The sequence below is a fragment of the Anoplopoma fimbria genome, chromosome 17 (genome assembly GCF_027596085.1).
Source record: "Anoplopoma fimbria isolate UVic2021 breed Golden Eagle Sablefish chromosome 17, Afim_UVic_2022, whole genome shotgun sequence".
NCBI lineage: Eukaryota > Metazoa > Chordata > Actinopteri > Perciformes > Anoplopomatidae > Anoplopoma > Anoplopoma fimbria.
In genome coordinates this window covers 28266637-28283809 of record NC_072465.1, presented here as the reverse complement: position 1 = coordinate 28283809, position 17173 = coordinate 28266637, and the positions used below count along the sequence as shown (strand labels likewise).

The following is a 17173-nucleotide window of genomic DNA, read 5'->3' as shown; positions in this document are numbered from 1 at the left end:
CAGCTCCAATATCCTAATGGTGTCTCAAGCCTTTTACTCAAATTACGGATGCAGAGGCCGGAGTATTTAGAGCAGCATCAACTCCATGAGATGAACAACTGGAGCAGATAATCCTCATTATCTGATAGAACGGGGCAGTGCAGAACATTCATAGACATAATCACCATTGTTACTACAAACACATGGTAATGTTATACTTTTACTCCTCAAAATGAAGACATACATGTAAAAAATATAAAGACAAGGAGTAAAGTTATGAATCGACTTATTGCACTGACAGCAGGCAGCAACATCAGGGTTTGAAAAGAGAAACAAATGCTGAAATGTTTTAAAGCTGCATTCTCTCTACTGTCCATCAGGGGGCGACTCCTCTGGTTGTATAGAAGTCTATGAGAAAATGACTCTACTTCTCTCTTGATTTATTCCCTCAGTAAACATTGTAAACATGAGTTTATGGTCTCAATCTCTAGTTTCAAGTCTTCTTCAATACAGCATGATGTTCATTTAGTAAATGATGCTCCATTTAGAGTCAAACAGACCATAAAGCAGGGATGCCTTAGGGGCGGGGCTTACTGTGATTGACAGGTCGACAACTTTAACTCTTTCAAAGTGTGTTTTCAGTTCATTAAAGTAAATTGTTACATCCTGTTTGCCTAAAAATGTCTTACTCAGCGTTTGATTGTACTTGGCTCCACCCTCTTGCGTCCATTCTGGTTGCCGAAAACCAAGATTGCGATGACTAAAAATGCCAAAAGTCGGGGCTTGTGTGTCAATTAACATGTGTGACATCACAGTGACTATGTCAACTTCTAATATGACTGAGGGCTATTATTTTAAAGTTTTCTTTTGACAAAAAACAATTTCCAAACAATGAAGTGAAGTTTAAAGTTTTTATTTGTGATATTCAGGGTTTGAAATACGGAGAGGCTCGTCATTTCTGTTGACACTGACGCTTCACAACGTTAACCACTTTTTTAAATGTTAACCCTGACCGTTCAACAAAAACCACGTGTTACAACATGAACCTAAACCGCGTCACAACGTTAACCATGTGTTACAGCATTAATCTCAAAAAGACTTTCAGCGTCAGGATGCTGCAAAAAAGGCTGCAAAATGCGTTAAAAAACATAATTTCCTTGATATTTCTGATTCATGTCTTGTTCTGTCTCACCGTGTGTGTTTTATCCGTTCATCTATTTTGACTGATTTTCAACAATGAGAAAACATTTTGTGTCTAAATCACCCATTGTGAGTTTTAAAGTGCAGTTTTGTTGTAAACCCATATTGCGAGAGTTTTCTCCGGCTGGTCGATGACATATTTGTTCTGTTTCCTTTGTTATGTGCTCTGTATGTATTTCAGACGTCCAGCTGAGCAGACACATCTTTGCGCTCCCCGCTGCCGTGATATTGTTTCGTTACATCATTGTTGTTACTGTAGATTGTTTGCCTCCGTATGGGGTCGAATGCAATGTTCCCCGTAATGCTTTCATAAAATGACACAGTGTCCTACTGCGAGCACATTCAGCCCACGTGGATGTGATGGAAATAATAAAAAAACTGATTTACTGTGCAATAAAACTCTGCAGCACTATTACTCATTTTTTAACAATAACTGATCTGTTGTGAATAAGAATAAGTTTAGCTGACTGATGGATCAGTTCAGATTTTTTCATAATAATATGCCTTGAATAAATTCAAGAATAATACAAATACGACTGTAAAAACAAAAATACAAACACAAACAGCCTAGAGTATCTATAAACAGAAAAACAATATAAATAAACACAGACGGCAATGAAAATGAATCCAGTTCAACTTGGTCAATATTTCAGTTTGATACATGAGGATGTAAAAAGTGAGTTTATTATCTGATAGAAGACAGATGTGATCAGCATGTGTTCATGTTGTTGAGTTTTATTTTGCTGTTATCGCGATCAGTTAATTTTACTCTGTGACACATAAAAGTCTGTTTCCATCTGTTTTATGGACTTTTTCAATTTGGGCATTAAAAACAAACAGAGGGGGGTTTCCTGTTTGAGGCGATAAAGTTGTTTTTTTTGTGGATTGAAGCAGAAACAGAGTGAATAAATCATGACATACATGATCTGATATGTTTACAGTTATGAGAAGAGAGTAACCTTCCTCACATTAATACAGACAGAAATGTCATATTTCCATAATGGGTTTTAATCGTTTGAGCTCTGAGCCTTTTTAATGACCTCATCCCGTTCTCCTTTTCTTCTGCAATGGTTTATTGGCACCGACTGGAACATTAGCTCTGACAGCTGTTTATGCATATTATACAAATATTCACACAGGCTTCGAAGGCGACAAGTACTCATTCGTGTTTTATTTTCAAGATTTTCTGGAAATTTGGTTAGAAAAGGTGCGACATTTGGATGAAACTTGACTAGTAATCAACATTAACTTACTTTTATTCTGTGAACATTGCAATTAAACATCTGCATGTCTGATTTGTTTTGCTACAAAACAGCTAAAATCCCATGAATCTGAAGGTATTAAGGGTCGGGGGAAATCGGCTTATTGTGTTTTTAATGCAGTGTGCGTTTCTCGCTCACGCTAAGAATAGTTAATATAATAGTTATATCAGCAGTGATTGTTATGTTGTGGACATTAAAAGAAAAGTGCGGGCAAAACAGATTAAACAGAATTGTTTTGTTAATGTTGTTGGAATTAAATGGAAACAGCATTTTTTTATACATTTTAAAAAGAAGGCTCATCTGCCCAGAGTCAATTAGTTCCCTAATTAGCCTTTAGCTAAGCAACTAGAACACTTTTTCCTGTTAGCTCAGCAGCTAACAAACTCACATTTTCAGTAAGTTCCAAACGTCTGTACTGCACAGAAACAGAGATGCACCAACATCCCGTCTGATGAACTGACATGAACGAGGACAAAGTGAACTTAGACCGCGTAGACTGAGCCGTAGTCACCATGACGTCACCGTTTGGTTTGAGTTTGCCACTTTGGCAGTATGATGAAGACTAAAATCTAGCAATTGAGACCATAAACTCATGTTTACAATGTTTACTGAGGGAATAAATCAAGAGAGAAGTAGAGTCATTTTCTCATAGACTTCTATACAACCTGACGCCTTTAGGCTTTCTATTAAAAACAGCCATGAATGAGTCATACATGCAAATAAACACAGTGGAAACTGACTGTATTAAATACTTATTTGAACTAACTCCATCCACATTTTTTGGGTGGATAAGAGATCCTGGCTGAGTCGCACCCTGCTGGTCAGTAGAAAGAATGCAAGTTAACCTACTGCTGCTACTTCCTCCGGCTTCTCAAGCATTTTGTCAAAGTTCCATTTTTGGCAAAGCTAAATTATTGAATTACTTTGTTTAAAAACAAAATAGATAATCATCAGATTACTATAACACATTTATCTTAACAGCTGAAAATGGACCGAACAGAAGAAGGATGTGTAACTGTTGCTGACGAGTTGAACTTCTCAGCATGCTGCAAACTAACTGAGCTGCAGTGTCTTCTCCTCCCACACTGAGTGGTATCTGTCACCGCTCCAGAGTCCTAACGAGTCCTCCCCCGTTAGGAGATCCCAGGGAAGTCTAATTAATGGACTTTGTTTGCGCCCACGCCACTGCTTCCCCGTGGAGACGGTTTGACACACAAACTCTTCAAACACAAATGATTAGACAAGATAGGAAAGCCTTTGATGATGGGAGATACGTACGAACTCTGGCTTCAACAACGGTTAACTACGGTTGTCTTTGGAATCAGATCAGAGATGTTTTATTGAGAGGTGCAGCTGGACGACGCTCTGCTGGGCTTCGCTTTTTAATCACCTCATTGTTCTCTCTCTTAACCCAACACAGACCGAAGAACAGAAGGGATTTTTAGGCTTTTGACACAAAGCAGTCTTATTATTGTAAAATCTGTTTAATGTAAAAAAAAAAAAAAAAAAAGAATGAACAGGGTGTCCAGGGGGGGGACGTCTGTCCAAAGGGACGTCTGGACTACAAGAAAAACTGTCGAATCTCTTCTTCTATGTTCAACTTTAGTTATCAAACAGTAAAACTGCATCACAGCCAACAGACAGGTGAGAGAGACAGACAGGTGAGAGAGACAGACTGGTGGGGAGAGAGACATATAATGAGAGAGACCGACAGGTGAGAAGAGATAAAGATAATGAGAGGGAAAGACAGGTAAAGAGAGAGAAAGCCAGGTGACGAGACAGACAAGTTATCAGACAGACAGGTGTGGAAAGACAGACAGGTAATAAGAGAGACTCACAGATGATGACACAGACCCACAGGTGAGGAGAGAGGCATGTAATAAAAGAGACAGACAGGTGAGGAGAGAGGCAGACAGGTGAGGAGAGAGATAAATAGGTGAGGAGAGAGGCAGACAGGTGAGGAGAGAGGCAGACAGGTGAGGAGAGAGATAAATAGGTGAGGAGAGAGGCAGACAGGTGAGCAGACAGACAGGTAATCAGAGAGACTGACAGATGATGAGACAGACCCACGGGGGAGGAGAGAGACAGACAGCCGGCTGAACAGATGTTAGATTTGCAGATAGATTTTATTGCTGCCATGTCGACTGATTAACTAAACATCAGATTATTGACAGCAGCTGATCAGATATATTGATTCACAAACTGCCACACAGTTTGTGATCCTCACTGAGCTGCTGTCGTCTCAGTGGACTCACTGAAACAAACGCCAGCTTTAATATTTTCACACTCTGGAGGCCGTTTTGGAAAAACCTCACAAAATCATGTTTGGACGAAAACGCCCTTTGTTAAATTAAGAATTGTCTGTAAAAAGCTACTGTCCACCTCCTGCTCAGCAGCAAACAACAGACAGATTCAGTTAGAGACTAGCTGGTGAACTTAGTGGAGCATTTAGCAGCTAAAGAGACAGATATTCCCCTCAGAAGTTGGTGGAGGAGACCAAAAATGGAGCTAAAATAGGGAGAAGATTGGATTTATTCATCAGGTGACACAAACACAAAGTTGAAGATATCAGCTTATAAGGTATGTTAGTGTTGTGTTTCTGATGAAAACAAGTGGAAGTAACAATTTGAATTGTTTGATATTAAGTTTAAGGTGAGTCTTAGCATCCAGATACATTCAGGGGTTTAAAAACTTCAGAGTATTTAGTCTGATTGTTTTTTATGGATTGGATTTCAAGGTTGGATTTTGTGATGGCTTGTCCACCTTTGTTGTCCTTCACGTAGTGCAGTTAGTCTCAATCCTATTGATTCATTGAAGGACTTCCACACTGTTTGTTTGCTAAAGAAAGGCAGAGCTGTATGTGATTAATAATGATTAGTTTTGGTTTCAGTCTTGACTTGAATGTGAGACGCTCCGTTTGAATCGACTTGACTCAGAGACGATGCTGTCGGCAGGAATCAGCAGGACACACGTGGAATATATTAATGAAAGAGGATCGGCAGTCGCTCTGTGTGTAACGGATATCATTCACCGGGACATGGATTATAATCCTCACAAATCCTGGTCCTGACAGAACCAACGTTTCATAAATCTGACCAAATGTCTTTTTTTTTACGTTGCATTCAGGGACCCTAAAAGTCACTGAGAGGAACCTTTGATGGCGTTTTTTGTTTCTTTGATTTGAATGAGCGAGATATTGTTTGTACCTCACAGTTATTTATGATGATAATTTACAACTAAGTTTATTTGCGCCGCAATTTTCTGCAACCAGGCAAAAGTGCTTTATATGAGACATGAAAGGCACTGAAAAAAGAAGCACAAGATGCATTTAAATGCATTTTTAAACACTGTAAAAATAACCTGAAAAAGAATAAAGCAGGATAGTAAAACAGTTCAATGCAAATGTGAATAATATGATTATCAAATACTGTTTTTCTTTCCCTCTACAGGCCGAAGATAAATAGTACAGAACAATAATTCCCTCTGAGTTGTGGCAGGGAAGTATAAAGTGACAGTACTTCAGTAAATGTATATTTTACCACGGGGAATGTGTTTTATCTGTGGAATTAATTCCCCGCCTTTCTTCCAGGAAAACAGCCCACGTTATTTTAATCTAACCGTTAGAGCCCGGCTCGTCCTATCTTGTGTTTTTTAGATAAATGCAGCACCGGAGTAACTCACAGGAGGCTGACAAGATAAATGATCCACTTAACCTTGCCGGTGGTCGAGCTCTCAGCTTCATCTACAATCTCACGTAGCCTTTATCGCCCGATAACAAGAAAAACAATAAGATTAGGTTTCTTTTTTTCCTCCAGGCCTGCTGCATCAGGCCTCTTCTGCCTGACATGATGGAGGGAAGCAGAGCCCTTCAGTTTGCAATTTTTCTTTTTTTGACTTTTCTATCTCTTTATCTTTCCACACAAATCTAGTTACACTTAATGAAAACTCACACATATGTGCTTATATAGACCATCACACTCACACCCAGTAAATGGGAGACACAAATTATAAAAATGTGATATGATAAATTGAATCACCAGTTTTCGGGTGTTTTTCTTCCCTATCTGACAAGTCATCTTATCGCAGCTGCTGTGTTCATGGTGTTTATTGTGCAGCTCAGAGCTTGATGGGATAAAACAAGACACTTTTCTTCTAGTCAGAAGTTTGATAAGCTTTTAGTGATATTTATAATGAAATGGTAATCTGTAAAGAAACTTCTTACAAATAGGGGTTTAAGAAAGAATGATACATTTGATCTTCACAATATTAGGTATTGTGATACTGTATTGATTTCATAAAACACTTTATCAAGCTTAATTGACCTTTTGCTAAGTTCCTCCCCTCAAGCCCACTGGGCAATCATAGCTTAGCATTGTCCAGCTCCGACCAGGTCCTTCAAATATACACCTCTGCTCCACAGACTCTCATCAATGGTTTTAGATGGTCTTCTTGTTCAGGTCTAAAATGTTACGCTTATACGTACAAACCTGTGGAGCTAACTTTTGCTGAGCATGTTGGCACATTTTAGTGAATGTGCACATATATATATATATATATATATACATATATATATATTTAGACAGTATATGCTGCTTTGGCTTTATAATGGTTGTAACAGTGGATAAAAACCTAACCGGCTTTACAGGAACAGTTTTGTTCCTTAATCTCATTGTCTTCTGTCTCGATCACCAGCTGATGTGCTGGTTCACTTTAACACTGTGATCTGTAGCTTTAGCTTCTATCTTCATCTTTTTAACCTGTTTTCACTAATGAATCAGTTTGACATCCTGGATAAATCCTTCAAACTCACATTGCGGACCCTTCTGAATGCTTCTGTCTAAAATTGCTTCTTTTTCCCCAAAATAGATAACATTTATCCAGTTAGTGACAGTGTGGGCTCCATGGTTATGTAGCTCTGACAGCCTGGCGGTGTAGCATTGGTCAATTAACAGCTTAGACACAAAGTCTCATGGCAGACATTTTCATGCATTGCATTTCGTTTTGTGATTAAACCCCCAACCGCTAGATAGCTGAGTTGCATTTTTGTGATGTTATTCATCACTCCCCCTCGGAGTATAAAGGCCTTTAGAGCCTATATTCCTCCAATGCAGGAAAACGTTTGTGAAATGCATGAATGTATTTAGTTTAGTTACTCCTGCTGTCTTTTAATTAAAGCAATTACCAAAACATCTAGGGACGTGAAGAGAAAAAAAACATCTGATCCGTTGTTCCCCTCTTAATCATAATTTATTGTTTCCCACACCGTCTCACTCTGAGCCTCCAGTGAGTCCGACTGGGACTTCTCCCTGTAAATGGCATGCATCAGACTTTGACAGCAGGACCATAACACATGAAGACAGTGGAGCTGAACTCTGTGAGTCCCACTCTGGGAAGCCCGTTGCACTACAGCACAGCCCCAGGCCTCGTTACGCATTCATCCCGGAGCCGCTATTGGGTTCAGAGGGCCACAGGCTTTCAGATGCAACTGTAATATACACAGCCCATGAAACATTTATGCCGTGCTCCAGCTGTCTGCTGCCGTCCCCGGCTGTAGGTGAGGGTCGGGAACACACAGGATAGTAAAAAAACAATCCTTCATCACCTCATAAAATGTGTCAAGAGTTTGGTCCTCCAACAAATCTCTGTTGGGGCTTATTACTGCCATGCTTCCTGAGTCAGCCAGGATCTCTTATCCACCCAAAAAATGTGGATGGAGTTAGTTCAAATAAGTATTTAATACAGTCAGTTTCCACTGTGTTTATTTGCATGTATGACTCATTCATGGCTGTTTTTAATAGAAAGCCTCTCTTGATTTATTCCCTCAGTAAACAGGTTGTAAATATGAGTTTAGTCTCAATCTCTAGTTTCAGTCTTCTTCAATACAATGATGTCCATTTAGTGAATTATGGTCCATTCAGAGTCAAACTGACCATAAAGCAGGGTATGCTGTCCAAATATGGTCACTTCTTTTCACTGGTTGCAAAAAGCCAAGATGGCAACGGCTAAAATGCCAAACTCGAGGCTTCAAAACATCAGTCCATAAACTAATGGGTGACGTCACGAAGACTGCGTCCACTTCTTATGTACAGTCTATGGGTCTAAACGTAACGCTATGAGCTCCTTCTATGTTCTATAGCATTCACAGGACTTTGTAAACTCCATTCAAACAGATTTCTACCCTTTTTCTTTTTCCAGCTGTACATCCAGACGACCACACTGACCATCTCCATGAACCTGAGTGCTTCCGTGGCCCTCGGGATGCTCTACATGCCCAAAGTCTACGTCATCATCTTCCACCCGGAGCTCAACGTGCAGAAGAGGAAACGCTCCTTCAAGGCCGTCGCCACAGCCGCCACCATGTCGTCCCGACTCTCCCACAAGGCCAGCGACAGGCCCAACGGAGAGGCCAAGACGGAGCTGTGTGAGAACGTCGACCCCAACAGTGAGTCCACATCTGTGATCTTTATTAGGAGTTTGAAAACTAAATGAAATAAGTAAAAAAAAAAAACACTGTATATTAACTCAACAGTTACGTATAGACTGTGTTAAATGAGCCGTAGAAATGGAGCTGAAATCAATTGAGACGTAATAAAGCGTGTTATTATTTTACTTATCCAACTATACATTTATTTCACCTCCTGGACAGACTGGATTTAATGTGGAAGTGTTGGGAATGAGATTTAATATAATTTTGTTTGTCTTAATACCTGGGCTGAGACAGTGAACATATTTTAGAAAGAATTCAAAACTTCTTGAGAGTTAGATGTTTGGATTGATACCACTCTCATGTCTGTATGTAGAGGCCAAAATATAGAGGAAAACACAAGTTTCCAAAAATATCTATTCGTGCAGACAGAACCAAAGTCAATTAGCTGTCTACTTTCAGTGACTTCCACCAAACACTCACTCAGCTGTCAATTTAAGCCCATAACTATGTCGTACATTCTTTATAAATTCCTTGTCTCATTTGATATAGTCTGTGAGGATTTGTGAAATCTGCATTGAAGGTTATTTGGAGTGTCAATGCTTTGAAAACAGCATCAAATGAAGTTTTACATATTGCACTTCAGGGATAGAAATCTAATATTTTTCATCTATGAAGCCCCCCATTTTCAGCTCTGTGAGGCTCCATTTGTTGTTTTATATATATTATAATGCTGTATTAAAAAAAAATTAGCATGCGAAAACGGCATTTTCTTTTTAATTGAAAAAAAAATGAAACTAATGACTCCGCAGGAAATCAGAATTATAATAAACGAATTTAATAAAAAGCTTCAATTTGAATGTTCCAGAGATAAAAAAAGAAAAAAAAGAAAGTGCTCAAATTGAAATTACATGGCATGTGATCAAATTACCACCTCGCAGTGGGATTCCCTTTTGGGGGCTTTCAGGGACAACTCACCAAATAATGTTTTCTCCCCCCCCCCGACAGGCTAATTTCATAATTTATCAGAGGTAAGAGCAAATTAATCTTCTACTTCTGCTTTGCTCGCCTGACCTTGAATCCATTTTCTTCTGGAGGTTTTTTAGGAGAGGAGAGAGAGAGAGAGAGGTCGGTCCAGAGAAAGGGAGGGATACGAGGGAGGAATACATTTTGAGTGGGAGAGAGGAGGGAATGTTAAGTGAACTTCCACGGCTCTTTATCGCCATCTTTGAATTGACTCGTAACTTTTACATGAGGAGGGAGAGACGAGCATAATGTGACTATTTGAGTGGCAGATTTACAGCCTCTGCTGCTGCGTGAATGCTATTTTGGGTGGCACTCTAACAGAACGTTTGACCCCCGAGACCTCCGATTTTACTGCTCTGCTCCTGCACTCCTCTGGGCATTAATCCCTTCTTCAACTTCAACTCCCTTCTTGTGAGCGATATTGTTTGAGAGGGGAAGAACCTGTTGAGATATTCCTCTGTATACACTAACAAAGAACTGGCCAGACGTCTGATATCTTTATCCAGCTGCTGTTTCTCCATTTGATCCGGTCCAACCTTCCCCTTATCAACGTAATGACCCTCTCCACACTGGAGTAACTAAACTAGAGATAAAATGCATCCTTTCATCATTAAAGAACTTTGACAAGAGAAACCATAAACGAATGAACACGAGAATGTGAATGCAGAGAGAGGGCATCGTTAAGAATGTGCTAATGTGCTAACATTCTTAACGATGCTAGCCGACTGATAGCGATTTTTAGCAGGCCTTTAGTGATTTGAGCGGGCTTTTAGCATTGTTAGCAGGCTGTTAGTGATGTTAATTAGCACTAATCGATATTTGCAGGCTGGTAGCAATGTAAGCAGGCTATTAGCCATATTAGCAAGCTCTTAACGGTTTTTAGCCAACTGTTAGCAATGTTAGTCAGCTCTTAGCAGCAGGCTGTTAGGGACGTTAGCAGACTCTTAGCAAAGGTAGAGAGCTGTTAGCGATGTTCATTAGCACTAAGCGATGTTCGCAGGCTGGTAGCAATGTTAGCCGACTCTTCGCAATGCTCTGTCCTTAAAGCAGTCCTTGTCTGTGTCAATGGTATAACCAAAAACTTTACTTAAAAGTACTGGTACTTAGTTTGCAAAAGACCTCATATAGAACTTGTTGTCCATTGTTTAAGCTTTTACATTACAGTCATTTAGCAGACACTTTTATCCAAAGCGACTTACAATCAGTAGTATATTACATATCATTCACCCATTCACACAACTAACATTCATGCAACATCCAGTCCACACCGATGACAAAGCCTTCGGGAGCAACTTGGGGTTAAGTGTCTTGCCCAAGGACACATCGACTGCCGAAGCCGGGTATCGAACCACCGACCCTCTGATTGGAGAGCTACCTTGCTCTCCACTACGCCACAGCTGCCTTTTAATGACATGTCGTTGTTTCCTCTTCTTCTATAGCAGTTGAATGGCATTTATATGTAATATACCAATATATTTACAGGCTATAACAGGTGTGGATGAAAACAATAAAGTCATTTATGTTTTATTCTGATGGTTCCCTGTAGATTTTGCACTACATTTGGAATTCAACCAGAGTAAAGAGTGCTCAATATCGCTTAATGGTGACTTTTTAAATGCCCCAAAATCTGCACCTATATCCTTGTTTATTGGTGTATTTAAATTTCAGTAGGCTCACTAATAAGTAATTAAGACCGTGAAAGGGAAAAACACGCCTCTGGGATCTCGATGATCACGGCTCATCAGTCAGTCCTGCTTGTTGTTGTTGGTTGGGGGGGGGGGGTTTCTGGACCTCAGCATGTTTCACTATACAGAGTCGGTTCACGAAGGAGGAGACACAGCAGAACCGGAGCAGCGTTGGCAGACTGCAGCTCGGTCACGACTCCCTGAAGACCCGCAGGGCCATCTGTCCACTCCCGCCCTCGTTTCTCACTCCATTTCTCCTCTCTCTGCACTCGTTCAGCCTCAGGTTTACTGTCCCCCCCCTTCACCACACCGTAATAGCCCTCAGTCACTTCAGGTGGCTTCATCTCTCCTTCTCCTTCCTCTCGGCTCCTACAACAAAGACTTCTATCTCTCGCCACTCTTCTGGCTTCAGCCGCTCTTCAAAGGCCAAATCTCTCTGATTCTGCTCTTATGAGGCCTCTCATGGCTTTCTCCAAAAGCTGATTCCTCACACAACAAAGGCTTCTATATATCTCTTAAAACTCATATAGCCCCGGCTGCTCTCAGAAACAATCCTTACAAGCAGTACTCACCCTCCTTTTTCCTAGCGTTGCTCCGGGTGAAGCGAAATCCCTCTGCTCCATTTATTTCTTTGGGGATAAGCTTTTCGAACACACATGTGACACTACCTTCAAATCCATCTCTGAGGAAAAGAATGTAGAAGTGCAGCAGCTTGAGATGTTGACATATGAATTCACCAGAAACTATTTCTTTGTTTTTAAAAACAGCTAAAAGTGCCAAATATTCCCAAAGTAACTTGTCTATTGTGTTAAAATATTCCACATATACGTATAGGGGAAGATGCCACTCATTAACAAATTGGTCATGTGTGGTAGAATATAAAATAAAAGCTAAACAGGTATCAAATGTGTACTGAAAGTATTATCAGCATGTACTTGTGTTCACACCAAATACAAAGCGAATTCCACAGAGCTTTATTCACTGTATCTAGCAAGTCACACGTCAAAAAACACAGAATTTGCTGATATTTAATTGCAACAAACTGATCAAAACGATGCCGAAATAACTACAACATGATGCTAATTTGTAAAAAGTATGATTTCATGTTTTGTCAGGTCTGTCCGCAAGAAAACATGCATGTAATATTTAAAATGCTTGTTTTCTGAATGGAGTTCTTATCGATTAGTGTTAGGCTATGCTAATATTGTAGCTGCTCCATCAACACTCAGCATAACATCATGCAGGCGTAAATACAACAGAGACATAATATTTTTTACCATAAACAGTCCATGGTTAATACACATATTTATTCACACAGAGCTTCGTTCCGGTCTCTGTTCAAATATGAGTTACTATTGTAGAGCTCTCGGTGACCGCAGACAGATATAATATTTATTTCCAACACTTCTGATTCAATGACGATTGGAGGAGAATGACACTGCTGATAGGCTTCAAGCTCGTTTTTTGATGTTTAAGGTGAAATATTTCAACTTGTGAGAGTGACACAAATCACATATTCTATTTTTGTCTTTGAGTGATTTTGTATGTGAAAGTTCGCTCTGTGTTTGGTGTGAACACACCATTAACCTATCAAAGTAAAGGTATATATTCTAGTTTGAACTTCTTTATGTACAGTTAGCTAGTTTAGTCCAGTGGTTCCAAACCTAGGGGTTGGGCCCCTCCAACGGGTCACCAGATACATCTGAGGGGTCGTGAGATGATTAATTAGAAGAAGAAGAAGAAGAAGAAGAAGAAGAAGAAGAAGAAGAAGAAGAAGAAGAAGAAGAAGAAGAAGAAACAAAGATCTGATACCAGTATCTGTTTTCAGTTGGATAAAATCCAACTCAAAGTGTTGGAGCAGAAGTTTAAAGTAAAATCTTCCTCAAGAGAAAAGACATGTTTTACTGCAAAATCCACTCAAATCCAAACCAGAGGCCTCATCTCGTTGGATGTTAATGGTTGTCAGAAAATTCCAGTCAATTGAATAAGTTGAGCGTGTTGTCAGTGTGATGCACAGACAGTCCTGATTGGACAGTCGGGCCTGTCGGACTCTAATGACTTCTCTCTGTATGAGGAAGACACATTGTGACAAAGTCGAAATGGTCCGGTGACACTTTCAGGCCTTAATATGCATATTATGCCATTTCCTCTTTTATCTCCCCGCCGTGATTGATGATGGGCTTTTGGCTCGGAGCCATTCGTCACTGGATGAACACCGAGGGCCAAGTGGTGTCCAGTAGAGGGGGGTTGGGGGTTACAGCTGCAGGGGGAGATAGGGAGGCGGTTATAACTAAAGCGAACACATGACGGCCGTTCTTCCTGCTCATTTAACATCTGAGGGCCACAACGAACCAGCACGAGCCTCGACCTTGATATTCTGAGAGAGCGCTTTGGTATTTTGCAGAAAATCAGCCAGTATCGCTGCAAAAATGGCAGGTCAAAATTTAAGTGAAAACTTTTTAGTTATAAACGTTCTTCTGCTTGAAACAAGCCAATTTTGACAGTTGTATACGTGTAGTTTTCAGTACAAGCAAAGAGAACGAGGTATTTCTGAGTGGTCACGTAAACGAGCATTCAATAGATACTGTACGAGTATAAATAAGACACTATGGGCTATGTGTATTTGTTTCTTAAACTAACCAAGTAGTATTGTTGCCTTAACCAAACTGCAAAAACAGAAAATAAAATGTCCATTAAGTGTAAAAATAAACTTCTCACAGATCTTTAACACCAGTCTGCAAGGTACCCATTCATCCATGCATTGTAAACATGAGTTTATGGTCTCAATCTCTAGTTTCAAGTCTTCTTCAATACAGCATGATGTTCATTTTTTTTAAATGATGGTCCATCTAGAGTCAACTAGACCATTAAGCAGGGTATGCTTTAGGGCGGAGCTTCTTTGTGATTGACAGATCTCTACCAGGGAGTTGTCCAGTTCATGTCTTTGTCATGCAGCTTTCATTTTGCATTAAAGTTCAGTATTCGGTTGTACTTAGCTCCAGTCTGTCATATCAGTTCTGGTTGGAAAAAATTCAAGATGGCGATGATGAAAATGTTGAACTCAAGGCCTTCTTTCTCTGGTTGATCAGTGCTGGTTGTTGTTCTTGCACGATCAAAATATGGCCCCTCAACAAAAGAAAATGCCACTAAAGTGTAATTTCAGGTTCTAGTTCTGCAGAAGCTTTTTGGACATTTTGGATTTTCTTTCTTTGTTTGTCTTTTCACTTCGGCTGCAGATGCTTTTTGCTTTTGACTTATGACCTCTCAACACTGACTAAACATCCCTCACTATGAAACACAGAATTGTAAAAGAAGAGCAGCTGATTCTCTTTTTGTGATCTCAGGCACCAAATTGCACCATCCTCCTGTTTTGAGAGTTCATAACTCAAGCCTTCTTTTAAAAACTCTGGAATCATTTCATTTACATCTATGTTTAACTCTCATTTCACCACAAACACATTATTAACCTCAAGATAGAAAATAAACAGCCACTGGGACTGAAGCTCATTGCTGTTTTTGTGCGTTGTCTCTTGTCCCAGGTCCGGCAGCAAAGAAGAAATTTGTGAGCTACAACGACCTTGTGATCTAACGGCATCGGAGCGAGAGACTGAACAGAGAGCGATAGTTGGAGATGTCTGGTCTCCTGCCCTGCTGGCTTAAAAAAAACAAGACAAGGCAGGAAAAAAAAAAGAAAGAGGCAGAGAAGTATGGTTTTATTTTTGTTGTTGTTTAGTTCTATGGTCTCATGTGCTTCATTGCCCACCAACAGACTTATGGATGCTGAAGCAAAGCCTTGTGGGACTTTCCTCCGGACGTAGACTTTCACTCGGTCGAAAGGAAAGCGAGGAAGCACAGAGGGGCGAAGACGTGTCCGGAAAAAGGATGTTTCGGAAAATACATATATATAAAAAAATAAAATAAAAATCCTTCTGTTTGTGAGGTGATGATGGTACGGAGAACAAACATGGCGGACATCTTTGCAGCCTCGTGTTGATGCTCTCTCTGCCCCTTGATGTCAAGCGAAACCACCGCGGCGGCGGTCTGACGTGACCTTTCTACGGAGCCCGCCTCCTCTCGTCTTTTAATGTACTTCCAAACTGCAAGTTTTTCAACCCCCCCGTCCTCCCCGTGTGTGGTTCTTTATGGCTTATGTGTTACTTTGGTTGTCGGTTTTAATTTATTCTTTTTTTTGAAGGCGACTATGGTTATGGCGTTGATGATGAATCTATTTTCGCTCTTGGCTTCTTGGATGCACATTGTATTTTTTATTAAAGCCATATTCTTCGCTTTGAGATCTCTGAGGGCTTTAGCTGACGCTGCCAAGCGGAATCTGATTGTTGCCACTAAAAACGTCGTTAAAGGCCCTGAAAACTGGTTTTCTCAATCAGCTACTTCTATTTTAAGTCACCATACTAATGTTGAAGTACAGGGGGTTAAAAGTCTGACACTGCCTTTATTTGTCAATTAAGTCAAATAGACTCCATTAAAAGTTTGCTGAATTATCTATCAGCAGCTCCGGTCTGAAGTGAACCCATTAATGTACAGATAACTATCAGTGGGATACTTTGATATTGAAGAAAACTCCTGTCTGTGTGTTCAGGATTGAATGAGTCACGATTCTGAGACGGAGCGAGCGATTTTCTTTGATGCAGATTGTAGCAATTTGGTGCTGAAGTGTTGTGAACGTACAGGAAACTCAAAAATCGGGAATTTGTGGCTCAATAGGTGTTAATTGTATATGTTGCCTTCCATCGTCTGCAACCGCTTTTTTGTAAAATTGCTTCTGTGTTCTTGTTTTTTTTTACCTGAATTTATTATCCTTGCAGCGCCTAAATCAAATTTCCTGTAACTTAAATATCTCCCCCATGTTCTGTGTGTCTCCTGCTGCAAAAACACCTGCATGCACCGTGCCCTTTCACCTCACACATCTTTACCTCACTCTCTCCCCCCTCCTCACGGGGGAGGACGCCTGCCTCACTGTTTTGAAAAGATATAAAGAAACACTAAGATTTCCCGCCGTGTTTTCAGGGGCTTTAACTATCTGAGATTAGTAAAGTGGACGTAAATCCAGATTGCGTCCAAACTTGTCGCGTTAATTACGTGACAGGGAACGAGATCTGAAGGAAACTGTTTCCTCAGTGATAAATCCGAGCCGTGAACTTGTCATGGCTGTCCAAAAATTAAAAAAAAAGAAACGGATAAGACGGCGAGCGGAAACTTCAGAGATTCGCTTTTCTGCTCAAAGGTTTTTGTCGTTTGTGAGTCCAAAAAAAAAATCAGATTCCTCAGCGGGACACGGCTACAAAGCCACAACGGAAAAAAAGGCGAGTTTTTTTAAAGGCCCTTTTTCGTTTGAACTGTTTGACTTGTTTGTGGTCCCATGATGAAAAGCATTCCCATCCCAACGTGTGTGTTCCTTCTTCCCCACGCACATACACGACGACTCCTCCAGTATTTTGTAGGTGTATGATGATGATGATGATGATGATGCTGCTGATGCTGATGACGATGATGACGACGACGACCCTTAACTGTGTTGTAGCCGACTTTTAAAAAGAACACCGCCTCGGTCCGGACTTCACCGGCTTTGTGTCGAG

The 17173-nt window shown here is 40.3% G+C and overlaps 1 protein-coding gene across 1 annotated transcript in view; it reads left to right on the top strand.

Moving 5' to 3' along the window:
* Positions 1–15165, top strand: part of LOC129105177 (metabotropic glutamate receptor 7) — a 235651-nt gene extending 220486 nt beyond the window's left edge. Inside the window, exons 9-10 of the mRNA XM_054616064.1 lie at positions 8637–8883; positions 15116–15165. Of these exons, the coding sequence (XP_054472039.1) occupies positions 8637–8883; positions 15116–15165 (297 nt within the window). The remainder of the gene's footprint in view (positions 1–8636; positions 8884–15115) is intronic.
* Positions 15166–17173: the final 2008 nt, after the last annotated feature.